This window comes from Prunus persica, chromosome G1 (assembly GCF_000346465.2).
Source record: "Prunus persica cultivar Lovell chromosome G1, Prunus_persica_NCBIv2, whole genome shotgun sequence".
Classification (NCBI taxonomy): Eukaryota; Viridiplantae; Streptophyta; class Magnoliopsida; order Rosales; family Rosaceae; genus Prunus; species Prunus persica.
The window spans coordinates 12900520-12922698 of NC_034009.1; the positions used below are offsets into that span (position 1 = coordinate 12900520).

At 39.5% G+C, this 22179-nt stretch overlaps 1 protein-coding gene across 1 annotated transcript; it reads right to left on the bottom strand.

Moving 5' to 3' along the window:
- On the bottom strand, positions 249-4748 carry LOC18793238 (disease resistance protein TAO1). The gene is made up of 6 exons (XM_020554062.1): positions 4637-4748; positions 4380-4517; positions 3907-3961; positions 2159-2495; positions 1459-2040; positions 249-911 (listed from the first exon to the last, which is right to left on the bottom strand). Exons 1-6 carry the CDS (start codon positions 4746-4748, stop codon positions 249-251), a joined length of 1887 nt encoding a protein of 628 aa, XP_020409651.1.

Below are 22179 nucleotides of genomic sequence, written 5' to 3' on the forward strand. Positions count from 1 at the left end.
TGATTGATCATATTTTTAATTTCTTTATTTCTATTGCCTCTAACTTGTTGTGGTGATTGTTTAGATTTTTATTGTCATTAGTTCTGTTTAATATAAAATTTTAAACTCTGGAAATCTGATAAAGACAAAAAAGAAAAATAAGACATAGCTCAAAGTCTAAAAAAGATATTTTCTTCAAAAAATCAATGCTTAGTTTATTAAAAAAAAAACTACAATTTTAATTATTAATGTGTCTACATGAGCACACTTTAGATTTTCGCCCTAGGCCTTTGAGAGCTCAGGACCGGCTCTGGTGGCAGATTTGCAAGGTTTTCACATCCTTCTAAATTTAATCGCTGAAGCGCAGTGAGATTTCTAATTGATGAAGGCAACTCTTCTATAGCACTTCCACCTAACTGTAAAACTTCTAGGGCAGTGAGATTTCCAATTGATGAAGGCAACTCTTTTATAGCACTTCCAAATAAGACCAATTTTTTAAGCCCAATGAGATCTCCAACTAATGCAGGCAACTCTTTTATAGCACTTTCAGATAATCTCATTTCTTGCAGCCCAATGAGATGTCCAATTGATTTAGGCAACTTTTTTATGGCAGTTCTCTCAAGGTCCAAAAAACATAAGGATTCCATTTTGTTCACAATTTTTGGGAAACTCTCCAACTTTATGCAACCGTTAAGACGAAAAATTATCAGAGATTTCGACGCAACTTTTCTTGGAAACTTCGTGAGTTTATGGCAGTCATAAAAATCCAATATTTCAAGTTTATCAAGATGTCCAACAGATGGATGAACATTGACTAAACTTGTACAACGATTCGCTTTCAAGTACCTTAAGTTTGGGCTGCTGGATAGATCGGGGATTTCAGTTAGGAATTGAGATCCCGTGAAATTCAAACATGCCAAATTTTTAAAATGCTATGAAATAAAAAATAATAATTAAAAATAATAATAATCAAATGGATAGCATTAAAGAAATTTACAACATACATCAATCAATAAATGAGGCCTCTTAAAAATAATAAGGGATGAGAGATAGTTCAAAGTACCTTCAATCCCTTCCCTAGTTGTTTGATGCGGCTGCGAGGCATATTGAGCACAACTAGTTGCTTTGGAAGAAAATTGGGTGGAAAAGATTGGAACAGACATCTTTTCCAAGAAAGCACTTTCAAATTGTTTGGGAGAGAACGAGCGTCTCCAGAAAGGTATACGTTATAGTTTATGAGAATTTTAAGATTTTTCATCTTCGAGAAGCTTCTGCCAACATTCAAGAATATCTCACCATCTTGTTTGGGGAAATTTAACACGATGCGTGTGATTTTATTTGTTCCCTAATAGAAAAAAAAATGTAGTAAGTGTTACAAAGTATTTATAATTAAAAAAATATTATACTTAACACACAACATGTGTTAGTTATTGAATTAAATAAAACTTTACATTCACATATATTATTTAATTTACTTACTGTATTTTCAGTCAGGACATGCTCGATATCTTTATGAAACCACAATCTGCTACGTCCTTCGGCTTCAGTGGGCGACTCTTGCTCAACAATGTCCTTACCCATCTCTTCTAATAAGTCATGCATCCGAATATAATCTCGATGTTCAACACTTATGAGGGCCTTTTCAATGAGTACTTCAATACCATACCTAGGGCTGAGGTCACAAGCTTCTAGTGTTTCTATCACATAGTTTCTACTTTTACCCTTAAAGAAACATGCGATGTCAAGGAAAACCTCCTTGACAATATCATCCAAGGCATTGTAACTTATTTTGAGAACATCTTGAATTTTCTTGCTCTTGAAACCATCCAATGCAGCTTCCCATTTGTCTATACTTCCACCACATAGACAAGAACCGAGAACTTTCAAAGCCAAAGGAAGGCCTTGAGCATAGCGTATTGCAAGTTCTGCAAGTTTCATATAATCACCCAAAGGAGGCTCACTTGTTTTGAAGGCATGCCAACAGAAGAGCTCAAGAGCTTTATCATCATCTAAAATCTTGACCTCATGTATTAAATTAACACCATCATCTAATTCTACTGCCTACACCAAACCAATCACATGCCCCAACTAACTTGTGTAACTGTTCCATGTCATCCACGTCATCAAGAACCAAGAGAACCTTTCTACGCCTCAACCATTCCTTTATCAAATTTTTTACCCTTAGAATGTCAGAAAGAAGATTCTCTCGTAATCTGATTGAACCTTCATGCGACGTTGACCTTTCTCTAACGTTTGCCAAAGAGGAACAACCTTCAAATTTGCGGGCAATTGAATTATAAACAGCTTTACCAATTGTGGTCTTACCAATTTGACCAGTTCCCCGTACCCCTATCATACGAACATCATTTTCCCTCAAATCTAAAAGCTTGTTCATAACTTGTATTTGAGGTTGCATTCCAACTGGATGCTCTGCCACTTCCAAAGGCACACAGTTTAATACGTATTTTGAAATCTCTTCAATGATGTTTTGGATAAACTTAGATTCAGATTGATTCCTGCCAATTGAAAAGAATATGAAGTATTTAGTGACATGGCATTTCTATATAAAATATAAAATAAAAAAAAAAAGGGCAAGGAACTTTATACACACAAAAAGAAGAGAATTTTGAGCAATGATGAATAAATTAACTCTGATTCCAATTCAAGTTTGTCTTATATTTTTCAACTACGGAGAAAATTAAAAAGAATTAATAATTTTCACACTATTAAATAATTATTGACATAAAAAAATTATTTCCATTCATTTCTTTTTAAACAAAAAAAATTGTAATTACAATATAGGGTTAATGACCTAAATGGTCCCCCAATTATTGCTCAATTATCATTTTGGTCCACCAACTAAAATTTTCAATTCAAACGTCCTTAAACTTTTTATTTTGTACCAAGATGGTCCATCCGTTACAGATTCCGTTACTTCTGATCATGCGATGGCCACGTGACTGAGTTTTGAAGGGTATATGCGACTTTTTGAGAAGTTCTATCGAAGGGTATGACTAAAATGGTCCCTCAACTGTTGCTCCAGTATCATTTTGGTCCACCAACTAAAATTTTCATTTGAATCGTCCCTCCACTTTTTTTTTTTTTTTGTATCAAGATGGTCCTACCGTCAAAGTCCGTCAATTTTATTATTATTTATTTTTGTATTTATCTTATTTTAAATTTTTTAATTAATTTAAACAATAGAGAAAAAAAATTACTTTTTAAGTCCATGTCATAAAAAAAAAAAAGGCCATGTTGGTAGTGAGATTCAATTTTTTCAATTTTAAAATTAGGTACAAGTTCCTATAATAGTTTCCTTTATTTTTTAATTATTGTTTGCTCTTTTAAAAAATTTGTTATTTTATATATATATATATATGTGTGTGTGATTTTAATTAATTTAAACAATAGAGAATTTTTTATTATTAATTGTTAGGTCAGTCTCACAAAAAAAAAAAGCCATGTGGCTAGTGAGATTCAATTTTTTAAAATTTTCTAAATTTTATAATAGTTTCCTTGATACAAAAAAAAAAAAAAAGAGTTGAAGGACGGTTCAAATGAAAATTTTAGTTGGTGGACTAAAATGATACTAGAGCAATAGTTGGGAAACCATTGGGATCAATAACTCTTTTAGAGGAGGATACTCACCTAAAAATATGGTTTTGTCCCTCGATTTTACGGAATAATACACAGACTTTGACGGATGGACCATCTTGGTACAAAATAAAAAGTTTAAGGACGTTTGAATTGAAAATTTTAGTTGGTGGACCAAAATGATAATTGAGCAATAGTTGGGGGACCATTTAGGTCATTAACTCATACAATATAATATTGCAAATGCAGAGGAACTATGCTTCGAAAAGAGAACAAGAATACCATGAAACTATTTTTCTAGAATTTTCTATTTGACCAACTTGCCCTTCTAACCAAACTTCAATGAAATTCGAGTACGACTTCTGCCGAAAATTCGGCGGAGTCTGCCCTGTAAATTGGACATTTCCCAAAAATTCCCACCTGTAAAACAAGCATATATGTTTATATATAACCCAACATCAAATTATATAAAAAATGAAGCATCATACTATTCTGGCCTCAGGCCTCAATAAATCAAATAAATCATTATGCTAATAAAATTCATCTCAACTTTTAAAATATCAATAATAGACTAACAATCTCAAAGACTCCAACTCGTGGATGTACCTTGTAAACTTAGGCAGCCTACGTACCCTTATTGAGGGATCAAGCCACATGTAATTCTTTCCTCTACTCATGTCAGTCACACAATGAAAATAAGTATTCCATACACTGAACTCCCTTATTTTAGTTTAAGAATATCTCAGAACTGAAATTCTCTCCACCTAGGCATAACTCTAATCCTGATCCGTCAACTCCATTAATACCGTCAATGCCATCCTCGTAGGCCGGGCCGCAATCCTCGCAGGTCTCGGAGATACCCTTTCTATCCGAGCTGCAATCTTCGCAGGCCAAGTCGCAATCCTCGCAGGTCTCGGAGATATTGCTTCTATCCGAGCCGCCACCTATAATTAACTATCTATTCAACCTGAAATATGACTACTATAACTCATTCTTGGTCAGGACTCGTCTACATGACCATTTTATCACTTCTCAAAGGATATAACTGCCTCGGAAAACTCACGGTCGACCGTGGTGTCAAGCTGCCTATACTTGGTTAACAGGGCCCGCGGGGCCCACGATCTCCTCGCACCAATAAGAGAGTTCCTAAAGATTCCAATATGCCTAGGACGCATGTCCCGAGAGTTTTATCTCGATCGGATGGTCGGATTACTCACGATCGTACGGTTACTATAAACCTAGCCCTAGGGTTGGCATTTTCGGAGTATCTGGGACTTAGATTTACGATCCGTCGACTTCTATATGATCCTGGAATTATTTAGTTCAACCTATCTGAAAATGACTATGATCCAATGGCTCAAACGTATCGAGCTCGAAAATCACACAGTAGGCGAGATCCGTACGGGGTTCAAACATTAACCAAAATGGAATCCTTAAGTACCTACGCACTCGTGAGAACAAGGAGGTCATTTTAGGACCCAAAGCCGGTCCATTGCCTGGCCCACGTGCCGCTGCACTTGCCAGCAGCATGTGGGTGCCTTGAGTAAATTCTGGCGGCCGGAAAAACTCCAAACCGCCGACCAAGCTTCCTACTTTAAGTGTAAAACCCTCTTTGGAACTACTTTTGTTCTTAAGCTGGCTGGAAGTGGCCGGAATTGCGATGCCAAAATTGGCCAAACCCTAACTCGAAAATCAACCTATCAAACCTAGAAATTTCCCCAATCCTACCCAACCATCAGCTAGAGCTTGAAAAGTAGTCGCAAAACCATACCTTGATAGTCGAAATTGGTGGTCGGAGAAGAGAGATCGAGAGGTTTGAATCTCGGGGAAAATTGGCCGGGTTTCCGAGCTTTTCCAACAACTAGAGCCGTCGATAACGTCAGGGTTACGGCAAAGGGGCCGGTGGCGCGACGGGGCGGAGATGGCAACCCCCGTAGCCATTTGGTTGGAGAGAAAACAGAGAAAGGGATGGTTGTCGCGAGGAGAGAGAGGAGAGAGTTTTTAAAATCTGATTTGCAAATTTCCATTTTGCCCCTCATCGTATTTTGATCGTATCTTTCTCAATACAACTGTCACATCCCGGGATCGGCTCCGCCGTAGCACGATATTGTCCGCTTTGGGTCCCCCCTCTCTGGCCCTCACGGTTTTGTTTCTGGGAGCTCACGAGCAACTTCCCAGTGGGTCACCCATCCTGGGATTGCTCTGGCCCCCAACTCGCTTAACTTCGGAATTCCTACGACTCCGAAGCTAGTGAGCTCCCAAAAGGCCTCGTGCTAGATGGATGCGGGTGTGCACATATAAGGCACATCACCCCCTCTCCGTTGGTTGATGTGGAATCTTACAACAACTCGGATTTGAGCCCACTACATGTCTAAGGACTCGATGTGCTCTACACAACGGTACTATTAAAATTCCCAAATTCCTTCCCGAATAAAAAGTCAACTTTTAAACCTAATAAAATATTCCAAGTGTATTCTAGTCCTTTCCTTGAATAAAATAATAATTAAAAATTAATTAAGGATAGGGTTGTTACAAACTACCCTATCGCATCTCAACATCCTGAAAGCAAATATTCACAACATGCTTCTACCAGTATTATGTCATTCTAAGCCTTGCCAACATCATCCCTTGTATGAATATCACCCAAAATACGTACTTAAATGCCGGGACTCTAGTACCTCTCCCGACATTTGTTCTTAAACTAAAATAAATGGGGTGCAGTGTATGACATATTTATATTTCAGTATATGATTGATACAAGTGTTAGAAAGAATTACGTGTGGATTGATCCCTCCGTAAGGGTGCGTAGGTAGCCTGATGTTACAAGGTGCAGTCACGAGTTGGAGTCTTTGAGATTGCTAGTGTACTGTGGTTATTCTAAAAGTTAATATGAACTTATTTTGCAGAATGATTTATTTGATTGGTTGAGGCCTGAGCCTAGAATGATATGATGTTGTTTTCTTGGATGTAATTTAATGCATGCTAAGCAGTTGGGTTATATATGTATATGCTTGTTTTACAGGTGGAGATTTTTGGGAAATGTTCAATTTATAGGGGAGACTCTGCCGAATTTTTGGCAGAAGTTGTACTTGAAATTCTTTGAATTTTGGGTTAGAATGGCAAGTTGGTCAATTGTGTCCGGCAACCGCCAGGTGTTGGATACGCACAGGGTTCGACTCGGATTTCAAAGTGGAATTTGGGTCGGGTCCTGTCAATTGGTATTAGAGCATTAGGTTATATTCCTGTACACTTAGCACCACGTGTGCATCCTAGGTTTAGTATTGCTTGACATTTCCCCATGTTATTTTACCTTATCAGCGTGGTTGAGTAAAAATGTATTAGGAAGGGTTGAAAAATTTGTTGAGGTTTTCATATGAAAAACGTAATATACATGTTGGAAATAAATGGTTCGAGAGGAACTATAACAGGGGGGTCATGAAATTTTTATGCCGAGGATTGGAGAAAACAAAATTGGAATGGTGCACATCTCGGATTCGAGAGCTTAGGCAATGTTGGAGATTGGATTCAGTTTGGGGTACTATAATAAGCATAGTTTAAAAGTATACTATTGTAGAGGGGAGTATTGTCTTAGGTTGTTTGACCATCTAACCTATTAGGATTAGTATGTGGTTTAGGGGCAAAGAGGAAGCATTATCACAAGGGAAGTGTTCGAGTCGGTAAAGTCGACAAAGACAGTTGACTAATCAGGGTGGCAAGGTTAGTGAGTGGACCTTTGCTTTCATAAATGGTTTTATGCAATTTAAATTTATTATTTGATCTTGAATAAGTATGCAATAGATCGAGGGCTTCCTAGCATGTGTTGCTAAGATTAAGTATTTTATTTTTTTACTGCTGAGTTGAGAATACTTAAAGAATAGTAGAAATAAGGATTTCAGAAATCAGATAGGATGGCAGCAGAGTTTTAAGATTAGATGAGTTAGTTTTGTTTATTCCAAACCTTCTAGGAAGTCATATTTTCTTTAATCACCTGAGGTAACCAAGTACTTTAAGTATTGTCTTCGGTTAAGTCAGCATGCTTGACTTTTTCCCCACGAGGCTTAGGGATACTCGAACTGTGGGCACTATTACATTTTACGATTTGCGCGACGAAGACAATTTCGTTGCGCAGAGCTACATTTAGTCGCACAAACTCAAGCGCGATAGAAAATTCGTCGCGCGATCTGTCGCGCAAAGAGCGTGAAGAAAGACTTTGCGCGACCAATTGTTTCACTGGTTCTCGTAAAATTGTGCGACAGTTACCCTTCGTTACACAAAAGGTTTAGAGACGACACAACAGTTCGTCGCACGAACTTCTGCGCGACGAAAGAAGGTTCGTCGCCACAACAATGCACGGCGAATAATATTCATCGCGCAATACGTCTCGTAGACATTTGTGGCACAAAAAGTTCTTCATCGCACAATTCGTGTCTACACATTTTGCGCGACGAAAAACTGTTGTCGCGCATATCCTTTTTGAGTGATGAAAATGTTCGTCGCGCAAGAATAAATTATATGTATTTAAAAAAATGAATCATTTTTATTTCGTAATATGTAAATTTGCGCGACGAGAAAGATTTCGTCGCGCAAAATTAATATATATAAATATCATTTAATTTTAATATTACTGTTTTTTTTATTTTATAAAAAAATAAATTTGGTTTTTTTTTTGGGGGTAATAAAATGAAATTTCAATAAAAAAGAATGAATTGTAAAGAACAGATTTATTATATAAAATACAATAAATGTATGCTGCAAGAGAAATATTTAAAAAATAAATATGAAAATAAAAAAAACGAATCAAATAATGTTCTAAAATCTACATTGTCGTCTGGCACATGCGGTTCAGAGGTCTAGGGGTCTACAGGGGCCGTTGTCTGGTGGGGATGCTCGGGATGGACGGGCTCGGAGGTCGGCGCATCAAAATGAGGGACTGGAATGCCAGACTGTGCGAGGGCTGCAGAATGACAGACATCTGACTCTGAAGAGTGGCCACCTGTGCTGTCAAAGCAGTGACCGGACTGTTTGACTGCGCTGATGAACGGGGTCTGGGTTCCCTCCGCCTGGCATTTCCCATCCCTCGACAATATGTCCCCGGTCTTCTCCCTAAAGTCTGATCCAATGTCTCCGTCAAGATCTGAAACCCAGTATCCTGTGGAGGATCCACAGACTCGATCGGAGTATCGGGAGGAAGTTGGGAGGCGGACTCCTGAAGAACCAACTGGCTCCTCTCCACCATCGTCGTCTGTTTAGCATAACATAAAATATAAATTAAAACATTGATATAATAACCTTTAAACTTGAATGCGTAACATAAGAATTAAAATTAAATAATACTTACATGAAGGGACTCGGCCAACTCATTCCCAGGTCGAACATAAACATCGCCAAAGACGTCGATCTCTGGGAATTTGGACCCCCCTAAATTGAACAAGAGAAGAAAAATATTAGTACGAAAAAATAAATTAAGAATAATGAAATATTAAAAATTAAATAAAAATTATTTTATTATTACCTGCCGCCGTGCATCTATCCTATAGGAGAAGGGCCTGGAACCCGAATGATGGAGAAGAGTCTTCTTCTTCCTATTGCCCTTATTGACTTTGGCTTTATTATGTTATACAAAAAAGAAAACGTATTAGTTGAAATTGAAATTAAATATAAAAAATTTTAAAAAAAACATTAGTGAGAAAAATATAATAAATTTGAAATTCATATTACAAATTACCACAAAAGCGGGCACCTGAAAATGAGCGCAGAGCCACGCCCAACTATCCTCCCGCCCCTCAAGCTCCTTCGGGCAACCCTCTTGAAGAGCGATTGAAACGCCTCAAAATAGTAGTGCAAGTCGCTATTTCACTGTTTGTACCTCTAAGAGAAGAGTCTGTTGACGTACCCCAACGACTCATCGTCCAGGTCCTCCAAGTTGTAGTTCGTCTGCAATAAATTAATTACATACATTTAAATAATAGAAATATAAAGTTTGAAAGAAAAAGAATTAAAAGGCCTACATACCGACAACTGGCCGCAAACCTCCGTCTTGGTCTCGTCAGGCATCACCTTTCAAGACTTCCATTTCATTGGGCAATGGCTCCGAATGACATGACCAATGTCGTGGGCCAAGGAGCTATGCAACTCCGCCATCGGTGCAGCCCGATGTCGCTCGTCGTATCTGATGTTGATACGACTGTTGGTCACCCGAGTGACCTTCGCCGTCTTCAACTGCCGACACGGCCCTCGGGTGTTCTTCTTGGTTGCAAAGAAAGATGACATTAATGTTAAATAAATAACAAATTTAACTATAAAATACACACACAAAAACAAAAACAAAAACAAAAATAAAACAAAAATAAAAACAAAAATAAAAATAAAAAATAAAATAAAAATAACTGGAGTTTAAGGAAATCTATACCTGGTTGTGACCCCGACGCATCAGTGGATGTGGTGTCGGTGGTGCTGGCGGGCCGATGACGCCGCCTGACACTAACAGGCTGCGCCACTGATGAAGCTGATGAAGCAGGCGCCTGGGACCTCGCGGGACCAACTGCCAAGTGGTCCATCAGTGCTGGTGCAGTGACAGCAGATGTCGGCTGAGCCGGGGCTCCGAACTCTGCGTAGTCGTCATCGCCCTACGACGTCTAATTAGGTCTGACATCTGCACAATTTCATTAATACATATACAAATTAATAAAATATACGAATATTTGAAAGCACATACAATTTTATTAAGATTCTTGACCTAGGGTTTGTGAGTTCAGAGTATCCGGGACTCCGATCCACGATCCGTCGAATCCTAGACGATCCTAGAAATACAAGGTACACCATACATGAGTTTGAGTTCGATCCAACGGTCCGAACATAACAAACCCGGAAATTGCACAATAGACAAAATCCGTTCGAGACTCAAACGGTAACCAAATTCCAATTCAAAAACACCTACGCGCTCGTGACAACTAGGGGATTGCACTGGGACCCAATGCATGACTGCTACAGTAGCCCACGCTAGACCACACACGCCGGCAGCGCTTGGGTGTCCAAAGCGATACCAATCGCCGGAAAATTCTAAAAACTAAGGGCCAAGGTTCCTACCCTAGGCTGAAAACATCAATTGGAGCCACTTTTGTTCTCGGACCTACCCCGAAAAATGGCCAGAAGTGGCCGAAATTGAAATTCAAAAACCGACCGAAACTTAGGGTTTCAAATCCACTGCCCTATTGCAACAATTACAGAAATCCTACCCAACCATTAGCTAAAGCATCAAAAATAGTCCAGAAACCATACCTAAGGTGTCAGATTTGGTCGCCGGAGGAAAGAGAACGACAGCGGCGCATATTCAGTGAAAATCGAGGAAATTATGGCGGCTGGCTCGACGGTGACGGCGGGGAAGCTCCAGGGTACCAACGTTGTGGCGGCGCAGTCCCAATTCCAATGGGGTAGGGGGCTGAGGTGACGGCGGAGAGAAAGAGAGAGAGAGAGTTAGAGCAAAAATCAAAATCTGGGGAAGAAGGAGGCCATCGCATGGTTTCTGAAATTTTATTTGATTTTGCGCGACGAATAAACCAAAGCGTCGCTCAAAATATTTTAATTGACTCTTGCGCGACGACATAAGGATAACTTCCGTCGCGCAACATTGTTAATCTGCCAAAATTTGGTATCAGGGTAGGGTTGCGCGGTTTTGCGCGACGCATAACAATGTGTTTCGTCGCGCAATGTTGTCAATTCGCCAAAATTTTGGGACTTAGGGTTTAGCGGGAGAGATTGAAAAGTTTGCGCGACGCTGTCCTTATTCGTCACGCAAAGTTGTAATTTAGCCAAAATTTAGGGTTTAGGGTTTATTTGCAGAGAGATTGCGCTACGAATATGGACAGCGTCGCGCAAGTCTGCTTTCTGTAAACTTGAAATTTTTTTTGGCTAAGTGTTCAAGAAGGAAGAGGGTTAAATGGCTGACTGAGATTGCGCGACGACGAAGCCTACGTTCGTCGCGCAAGACTGTTTTCTGCAGGCTTTGTGCGACCAATGAAACTTATTCGTCGCGCAATGTTGTAATTCCGCCAAAATTTGGGGTTTAGGGTTTATTGGCAGAGAGATTGCGCGACGAATATGGACAGCGTAGCGCAAGTCTGCTTTCTATGAACTTGAATTTTTTTTAACTAAGTGTTAAAGGAGGAACAGGGTGAAAGGGCTGACTGAGATTGCGTGGCGACGAAACGTATGTTCGTCGCGCAAGACTGTTTTCTGTAGGCTTTGTGCGACCAATCAACCTTTTTCGTCGCGCAAACCCTAAACCCTAAACCGCGGAAACCCTAAATCCGAAACTAGTTTTAATGATCCAACCGGCAAACTTGTTTTTTTATACTTCGAGATCGTATATGCCGAAAATCGGAAAAAACAAACATTAAGAGATCACGTAAAGGGACAAAACGTTTCGACGGTTCTAAATGAAAAGTCATGATTTAACGGTTATTTTACCTCCGATTTTTATGATTTTTTACAGCTACATTTCTTGACCGTATATGAATACAATTACTGAATTTGATATTCAATTTAAGATGTTTACACTAGGGGGATACCACATAATCTTATGTTATATTTAACGAAAGTATAAGTAAACTATTCATTGTTGGTGAATATATGGTTTTGATGGCATACGCATTCTATGAAAGTAGTTTCAGTAATCCAGCCGTCAAACTTTTTTGTTTATACTTTGAGATCTTAGACCCCAAAAATCGGAAAAAAAAACATTCAGAGATCAAGTAACGGGACAAAACTTTTGAACGGTTATAAATGAAAAGTCATGATTTAACGGTTATTTTAACTCCGATTTTGATAATTTTTTACAGCTACACTCCTTGACCCTATATGAATACAATGAACAAACTCGATCGTCAATTTCAAATATATATGTGTATATATATTATATTATAAAATAATATATATTTGCGTGACGAGAGGAAACCTGTCGTCGCGCAAAATTTCATTGCGTGATAGATGATAGGTTGTAGCGCAATGTTTTAACTTTACGCGACGAGTGTATTGTGGGTCGCGCAAACTTTGCGTGACGAGGTTTAGTTCGTCGCGCAAGGATTTTCATTTTTGAAAAATGTTTGGTGTCAATAATTTTCAAACTTTGTATGAAAAAGGTTTGGATATATTTATTTATCAATGTTTTATAACAAATGTTTTATCATTTTCATTTTGTAAACGTGTTTTGTCAAAAAAAAAATTAAAAATTATTATTAAAAGGGTGATTTACCAATGTTTTATAACTAAATTTATTTTAATAATGTTTCAGTTGTCCATATATATAAGGTTTGGATATAACAACTACATGTATTCAAACATTTGTATTACACAAAATCTGTACACTAGCATAATAAAATTACAAAAAAATTCATTATTTATCATTTGAAATATAATAACTTTCGTTATCGTCGGTATCATCACTTTCGGTCTCCCAATCCTCCTCCTCCTCCTCTATAACTACATCATCGTCGTTGCTCGGGCCCATTGCAACATCGAATCTTGGAAGATCACCGAGGTCAATTGTAATTGACTAAATCGGTATTTCGATTGAAGACACTCCTTGTATTTGAAACGGTTCTTGTATAACATATGTATCTCGAAGTGTTTCCGCATCATTTTCCATTGAAGATTCTAAACGTTGGTCAGTCACATTGTCGACGTCGTTGTCAGTTGGGTCTAGTTCTGGTATAGCATACACGTTCCTATGATCCATCTTCTGAACAACTTTCCAACTGCCCCTGGCTTTAGGGTCATCTAGATACACAATTTGTGTTGCCATGTTTGCCAAAATATAAGGGTCGTCATCATACCAAGTTCTGTTAATGTTCACAGATAGTAAGCCATGGTCGATTTTAACACTTCCCGGCCTATTTGGGTTGCTATCAAACCATCGACACTTAAACATGATCACTTGGTATCAATCTTTGTAAAGCAATTGAATGACAATTGTGAGTTTGCCATAGAAATCAATGTTCGTACTTTCATCTCCACCTGGGACATAGACACCGCTGTTTTGCGTACACAACTTGTCATCTCGTGCAGCCCCCAAAAATTTGACGCCGTTAATATAACAACCCGAAAACAATTCAACACGAATCGGGCCCAATGCCAAGTTATATAACTCATCACTGTAAGTGGGGGAATTCGATGATTTCAACTTATTCACCTAATATAATACAAAACCATTCACATGTTAGTCTGACAAAATTAAATACTACAATTTATATTTGTCAAATACAAAACAATTATAACTTACAGAATTCAAAAACCATTGTGGAAACAGTTTACGGTGTTTCTGGGCAACTAAATGTGATGGATGTCCTCGCTTCATCATCTTTTCATACTTATCTAAGTATGCCATTATCTCATCACAATTGTTCAGTACGAACCAATGCGCTACCTCCATGTCATTTCTAGAAAACGACTCTCCTCGTCCAGGATCTCCAAAGGGTCGTGCGCTTTGGGCAAAAACAGAAAGTTTTTCCTTTCTCATACCTCCTTTATTATTGCGCTGAGGGCGATTGAAAGCCGTCTCCACATCTTTTAAATACATTCCATAGAAAGTAAGCAACTTATATTGAACCCAAGCCTCTATAATTGATCCTTCGGGCTTCGCCTCGTTGCGTACACTTTTTTTCAGCTCTCCGAGAAGCCTGTCAAAATAAAACGATATGATACAAATTAGCAAGCCTGTGATAATGATGCATACATAAACGATAAGGATTATATACCTTTCTATTGGATACATCCAGCGATAGTTGACAGGACCAGCAAGCAATGCCTCTTCTGGCAAGTGAACCATCACGTGTATCATACTTATGAAGAAAGCTGGAGGAAATATAATCTCAAACTTGCGTAGGACTTGGACAATGTCATGGCGCAACTGAAACATGTCTATCTTTCGTAATGTTTTTGCTGTCAGTTGGGAAAAAAATCTGGACAACAACATGATTGGCTTCACAACATCTTCCGGCAATAGATGTCAAATACCCACAGGAAGTAGGCGTTGCATAAACACATGGCAGTCATGGCTCTTCAGTCCAGTAAATTTACCCCCGTCAACATTCACACAACGTGTGATATTAGAAGCATACCCATCAGGAAACTTTACAGACGATACAAACTTTAGAAACTCTTTTTTGTCATTCGGATTCATAGAAAAGAATGCAAGATCCCTTCTAGCTTTATCACTGTCCCTGTTCATCCATAAACCCCTTCGTATGCCCATTCTTTCCAAATCAAGACGGGCTTTGATTGTGTCCTTTGTCTTGCCCTCGATATCTAGAATCGTGCCCACCAATGTGTTAAATACATTTTTCTTAACATGCATCACATCTAGATTGTGCCTCAATTTGAGTTTCGACCAATATGGGAGCTCAAAAAACATAGGCTTGTGAGGCCAGTTCATATGTGTAAAAGGTCTGGTCCGACTAACTGTTTTTCCAAACGAAGCAAAATCCAAACGGTTAAGCTGTTCCAAGATCTCATCGCCGGACCATTCTCTAGGTCTGAGGCAACGCTCTGTGTTCCCGTCGAACTCTTTATCTTTTTCCCGCCACTCGTAGTCCCATGGTAACCATCTCCGATGACCAAGGTAACAAACTTTTCCTGCGTGCCAACCAGAAGTTACATCTTCTTTGCATACAGGACATGCCATATAACCCTTTGTGCTCCACCCAGAAACCATTGCATATGCTGGAAAATCATTCACAGTCCACATAACTGCTGTCCGCAAAGTGAACATCTTCCCAGTTGATTTATCATACGTGCGAACACCTTTTGTCCATAAATCCTTCAGCTCATCAACCAGCGGCCCTAAGTAAACATCGATTTACCTCCCAGGATCCTCAGTTATCAAAACAGTCATCATCATGTATAAAACAGTCATCAACATGTATTCTTTTTTCATGCATTTCCAAGGCGGCAAATTATATGGGAATACGAAAATCGGCCAAGTGCTGTGGTGTTGGTTTAGAACCCCATACGGATTGAATCCGTCAGTGGCAAGTCCCAATCTCACATTTCGGGGATCAGCAGCAAACTCGGGGAACGTTCGATCGAACTCTTTCCATGCCTCCCCATCTGCAAGATGCCGCATCACATCATCGTCTACCCGTTTTTCCTTATGTCATCTCATGTCTGTGGCAGTTTGGGTCGACATATACAATCGCTGCAACTTAGGTTTCAGGGGCAGATAACGCATGACTCTTTGTGGGATCTTAGTCGTTCTATTCTGAGATGTCATTTTGAACCTTGACTCATTGCATATAGGGCATGTATCCAACGTTTCATGCTCCTTGTAGAATAACATGCAATTATTTTTGCAAGCATGAATTTTTTCATAACCTAATCCAAGACCATTCAACACCTTCTGTGCGTGTTTATGGTCTTTCGGCAAACAATTGTCCGTCGGATGCATTCTCTTGAAAACCCCCAAAAATAATCGAAACACATGTTCGACATACGATACTTTATTTTTCCGTGCATTAGCTCTACAATGGTTGTGAGAACGGAAAAACTCTCGCACCCCGGGTATAACTCTTGGTTAGCATTTTTAACAGTTTTTCATATTGTTCAAACTCCGCGCTGTCTATTGGTGTATGCACGTCATTTTCCCTTTCATGATTGATGTTGGTCGATGCAAATGGAAAAGCATCCTGTATAATATCCATGACTTGATCATTATGATCCACAATAGGTTCAACACTGTCCATTCTTGTGGCATTTGAAGATGAAGCATGGTCTAATTGTTCCCCATGAAGGTTCCAAATGCTATATGTCTCAATCATTCCATTCCTTACTAAATGAAATCCAACATTTTCAATTGTCTCCCACAACATGTTATTACACCTCATACAAGGACATCTGATTCTAGTTGCACCCGGGTTGTGTCTACGTGCAAACTCAATAAAATCCTCGATTCCATCCAAGTATTCGTCTGCGCATCTATTCGGGTTCTGTATCCACCTTATACTCATAATTCCTGAAACCACAATCACAACACAACAATCACAACAATTTCATACGAAGTTATAATGTCACCTTATGCCTCCGGTAAGGGCCCTATCCTATTCGGGAATGCATAGTCCTGTCATGTAACCTACAGCTACATGAGATTAGATTTCGACATGGATGAATTTCGGCAGCATCTCGATACAGTTCTTGAGGTGGGCATAGGTATAAATACCTACGTACCACCCGAAGAACGTACCGAGATGACACCGAAATCTCCACAATCGAAACCTAATCCTGTAGCCGTAGATTACGTGACAACACTATGCATTACCAAACTGTCCAAATAGTGGGACAATTTAAGAATTAATTGGACTGCAGTCATGCTTTACGCATCCATGTACGAAATCCAACTAATCTCGAACGGGAAACTAAATGTTACTAAACATACAAATAAAAGTACGAAGTTAATTTCAATTAACTTCGTACATCACAACACTCACGCACAATTTAACAACATAATATAAATATAACTTCACAAAAAAAATATACACATAATAAACTAACTTTAACATTTTTAATATATAAAACGAATAAAATACCTTGTCAATCGTTCTCAACCAATCGCTAATTACAAATATCCCCAACGAGAACAAAATTAATAGCGTTAGTACGAATTTATATTAATACTTATAAACTAACGACAAAAAATACTTACCCAATGAACGTACTAACTTTCCAGCAGAGGCAGCGGCAGAGAGGTTGAGAGAGAGGCAGAAAGAAATTTTTTTTGCTTTCTACCTCTGCAATGGCAGAATTCTGATATGAAGAAGAAGGACTTTGCGCGACGAACCATAAATTTCGTCGCTCAAAATGCTATCATGAAAAACCATTTTTCCGTCGCACAAAACGATTTTTTTCGTTGCTCAAAAACTTGTCGACAAAAAACTTTTGCGCGACACATGATATTTTCGTCGCACAAACTTTCGTCGCGCAAAAACAAAATTCTGTCGCACAACATTTAAATTTCGTCGCTCAAGAATGTACCGACATCAGCTTTACACGACGAAAACTAATTCGTCGCGCAAAAAAAAATATCCCCCCTCAATTATTTTGGTGCAAAAAAAAAAAATCCTTCGTTTTCTTACGTGACGATAAACGGTTTCTTCGCGCTAAGTTGTCTTTTGGGACGAAACCTGTCGTCGCACGACTTTTCACAGCCAATTAACGGGATCGATCCCTGTTTTGTGTTCACCTTTACGCGACGAAGTGTCCCATCATCGCGCTAGGTTTTCTTATGCGACGATTGCTCTCGCCGTGCAAGTGTTTGGCGCCAACAAAAAATCCGGGTTTTTTTTCGCTCACTTTACGCGACGACAATGCATATCTGTTGCGCTAAGAGATTTTGCACTTCGAAAACTTTGGTCGCGCAAGTTTTGAATTTTTTGCGTGACGAAACTTTTTTTCCGTTGCTTTATTGCATTTTGCGCGACGAACTTGTATTCGTCGGGCAAACTCTTGCCGCGCAAATAGTAAAACGTAGTAGTGGAGAGTGAGGGGTGCAGCTCGGGTGGGCCCAGTGTCCCCTGAGTCCTGCGACACGAGGAATAGATTGTAATGAAGGGTTTTGACGGAAATAAATAAGTATACCTAGGTGGTAGGTTAAAGTGGATGTTGATTCAACAATTTCAGATGATTAAATGGTGAACTTCGTGAAGATAGTTAAAGTAAGCAAATCACATAGGAATACGTAATTTTCGAGACATGTAATTGCACCACTTTTTGAGACATTTAATTGCACCTTTAAGTCATGGAGGGATGCCGAAGGAGTACTTCAGAGAGTACTTAGGGAAGATTTGGAAGATACTCATAGTGCCCTCTGCAGTAGGCGAGCAATATTCAAGTTGCTTATAACCGTGAGGAAAGCTAAAAAGTTGGAAGCACTGAATCCTCCGAGATGAGGTAAAAATTGGTAGGAGCTTTCAAAAGTCAAATTATTTCATAAAAGAAATTATGGGATGCAAAATTGTTAGAGGAAATTGATGAATAAGTTACAGGGGAATGAGGGAGTTGTGAGCTTTTTTTTAATTATATAGGCAGTGAGGTTGGCAAAGCCCAAAATGATCCACCACCGATAGAAGTAGTACGCGACAATTGGTTTAAGGGTGTTGAGTATGTCGCGGGTGAGTGAGCATTTCTGAAATTATTTCCTTGGGAGTTGTGGTGAGGCTCATAGAACAAGGGAAGTTAAATTCCTACCATATCAAGTTATGGAGGAGGTTACTTAAGAAACCGAGTAGTAGATAAGGGCCTAGTTCTTTACCGATTTGAGTGGCGGTTAAGAAATTTCGAGGACGAAATTTTCTTAAGGGGGTACTTTGTAACAACCCGATCCTTAATTAATTCTTAATTATTATTTTATTCAACTGAAGGACTAGAATACCCTCAGAATATTTTATTAGGTTTAAAGTTGACTTTGTGACCAAGAAGGAATTTGGGAACTTTGATTATGCCATTGCATAGATCAAGTCGAAACGAGTCCGTAGACACATAATGGGCTCGAATTGAAGTTATCACAAAGGAAATTCAATCAAAATTCCTCGAGGGAGAAAACCGTAATTGAGGGAAAATCATATTTAAAAAAAATATGATTCTCCCTTCTCTCTCTCTCTCTACGAAACCCCTTCCCCCTCGATGGTTCTCTCCAACCGGCCTCCCCTTCCCCTGCAGCCACCACTTTCGGCCACCCCAACCCCCAAACCCGATGCCAAAAGGCTCGGCCAGTCACCACTGTCAAACCCCGAACCGTTTTCCGCCGTCAAACGCCTTCAAACTCGTCGGAAAATACTGAATTCCGGCCAGATTTGTGACGGATTTTCGTCAGCTCGTTCTCTCTCCTCCTACCGCCAAGTTGGACGAGTGAGGCATGGATTTCTAGCTATTTCTCATGCTCTACCTGATGGTTGGGTAGGTTTTCATCAATTTGTAGCTAGACACCTTGATTTTGGAATTGGATTTCGGTCGGTTTTGGGATCTCAATTCCGGCCACTTCCGCCCAGTTTTTGGGGTAGGTCAAAGAACAAAAGTAGTTCCCAATAGGGTGTTAAGGTAGGAGTTTGGGATGGCTGTTTGGAGTATTTCTGGCAGTCGAAAATTGATCAAGCCACCCACGCGTGTGGCGGGGCATGGGCAGGATGGTGGCCTAGCATTGTGTTCTGAAATGATCTGTTGGTCCTCATGAGCGTGTAGGTTCTCGCGGATTTCAATTCGGATAACGTTTGAACCTCGAACGGATCTCGCCTATTGTGCGATTTCCGGCTTTGATACGTTGGAACCATTGGATCACAATAAATTTCATATATGTTGATCTAAATAATTCCAGGATCGTATAGGAGTAGACGGATCGTAAATCGGAGTCCTGAATACTCTGAAAATGCCAACCCTAGGGTGTTCACAGTAACCGTCCGATCGAGACCAAACTCCTGGAACATGTGTCCTAGGCATATTGGAACCTTTGGGGACTCCCAGATTTGTGACATGCGGATGTGGGCCCTGCGGGCTCGGTTGACCAAGTTTAGGTGGTTAGGTCCCTCGGTTGACCTTGAGTCTCCCGAGGCAGTTATATAAATATCCGTTGAGAAATGATGAAATGACCATGTAAACGAGTCTTAACCGAAACAGAGTTATGTAAATCATGTTATGGGTTCAGTAGATAGTTATTTATAGGTTGCGGCTTGGATAGAAGCCGTATCTCCGAGGCTTGCGAGGATTGCAGCTTGGCCTGCGAGGATTGCGGCTAGGCCTGCGAGGATTGCGGCTCGGCCTGCAAGGATTGCAGCTTGGCTTGCGAGGATTACTGCTCGGCCTGCGAGGATTGCAGCTCGGATAGAAGTGGTGTCTCTAATGCTTACGAAGATTGCAGCTTGGCCTGCGAGGATGGAATTGATAGCATTAATGGAATAGGGGTATGACTAGGTGTAGAGAATTTCAGTTCTAAGATATTCTTAAACTAAACTAAAGGGGGTGCAGTGTATGACATATTTATATTTCAGTATATGATTGATACAAGTGTTAAAAAGAACTACATGTGGCTTGATCCCTCAGTAAGGGTACGTAGGCATCCTGATGTTACAAGGTGCAGCCACGAATTGAAGTCTTTGAGATTGCTAGTGTACTGTGGATATTCTGAAAGTTAAGATGAACTTATTTTGCAGAATGATTTATTTGATTAGTTGAGGCCTGAGCCTAGAATGATATGATGTTGTTTTCTTGGATATAATTTAATGCATGTTGAATAGTTAGGTTATATATGTATATGCTTGTTTTACAGGTGGAGTTTTTGGAAAATGTTCAACCCAAATTCTGCTTTGGAATTCGGGCCGAACCCTGTGCGTGTCTGACACCTGACAAGTGCCGGGCACAAATGACCTAATTGCCTTTTCATTCAAAGTTCGATAAAATATCAAGCTTAACTCCTACCGAAAATTCGGCAGAGTATATATATACATTCCAATAGTTAAATCTAAGTTCTACATCAGAATGGGGAAGCGCGGGAAGTGGGAAACGACCCTGTGGTGGATCATTGTGCACGCCTACTGCCTGAGGGTGCAAAACATTGAAAAAATGTGAGTGAACCAAAAACAAAGTTTTAGAAAATAGTTATACTAACCCCATTGTAAAAACAGTTATAAAAACTGAATCAATATCCTCATATATACTCGTACTAAACTCATGCATTCATATATATATATATATATACACATATTACTAAACATTAATCATGCTGGAAGACAATGAAGTAAAATTCCACCTATCACCTGAGTATACTTATTTAATTCGGTCAATTCCCTTAATTTCTATCTATTCCTCGTGTCACCATGGTGACACACCCTCGCAGGACTCAGGTTAGCCTAATCCACCCTCCTCGCAAGACTCAAGGGACACTAGGCCAGCCCGAGCTGCATCCCTCGCTCCCACAGTTCAAAAATCCCTAGCTTGATCCGCCCTCATCTTAAAACTCTGCCGCCATCCTAACCGATTTCTAAAATCCTTATTTTTACTATACTTAGGTACTCTCATCTCGGTAGCAAATAATAAAATACTTAACCTTAGCAATACATGCTAGAAAGCCCTCGATCTATTGCATACTTATACATATCAAATAATGAATATAATTTGCATAAAATCATTTAAAAGGCAAAGGTCCACTCACTCCTGGTCCGAGCTAGCTGGACCTCTTGACGGTCCTCCATGCGGGTCGGTCCGAGCCTGTGTGCTTGATTAAAATATCATGAAGATTTAATTAATAAAACTGCTCGGTATAAGCATTTATATAACACCCTGACCCCTGGCTCCTAGAAGTTCGTGCACTAGCTTTAGAATCCTTCCTATGCCCACAAAAGCTTTCCTTACATTTGGAATGATTGAGAAGTGCCCCGGGACTCAAAAAGCGCTAAAGTCCCAAAAAGTCAACCCGAGACCCATGGGCTCACAACCTCACAATTATGATCCGGAAGCTCCTAGAGGTTTCAGAATACCTAGGACATAAGTCCATAGAGTTTGATCTCGATTGGACGATCAGATTGACCACGATCGTACAATTGGATAATTATCATAAACCTAACCCTAGGGTTG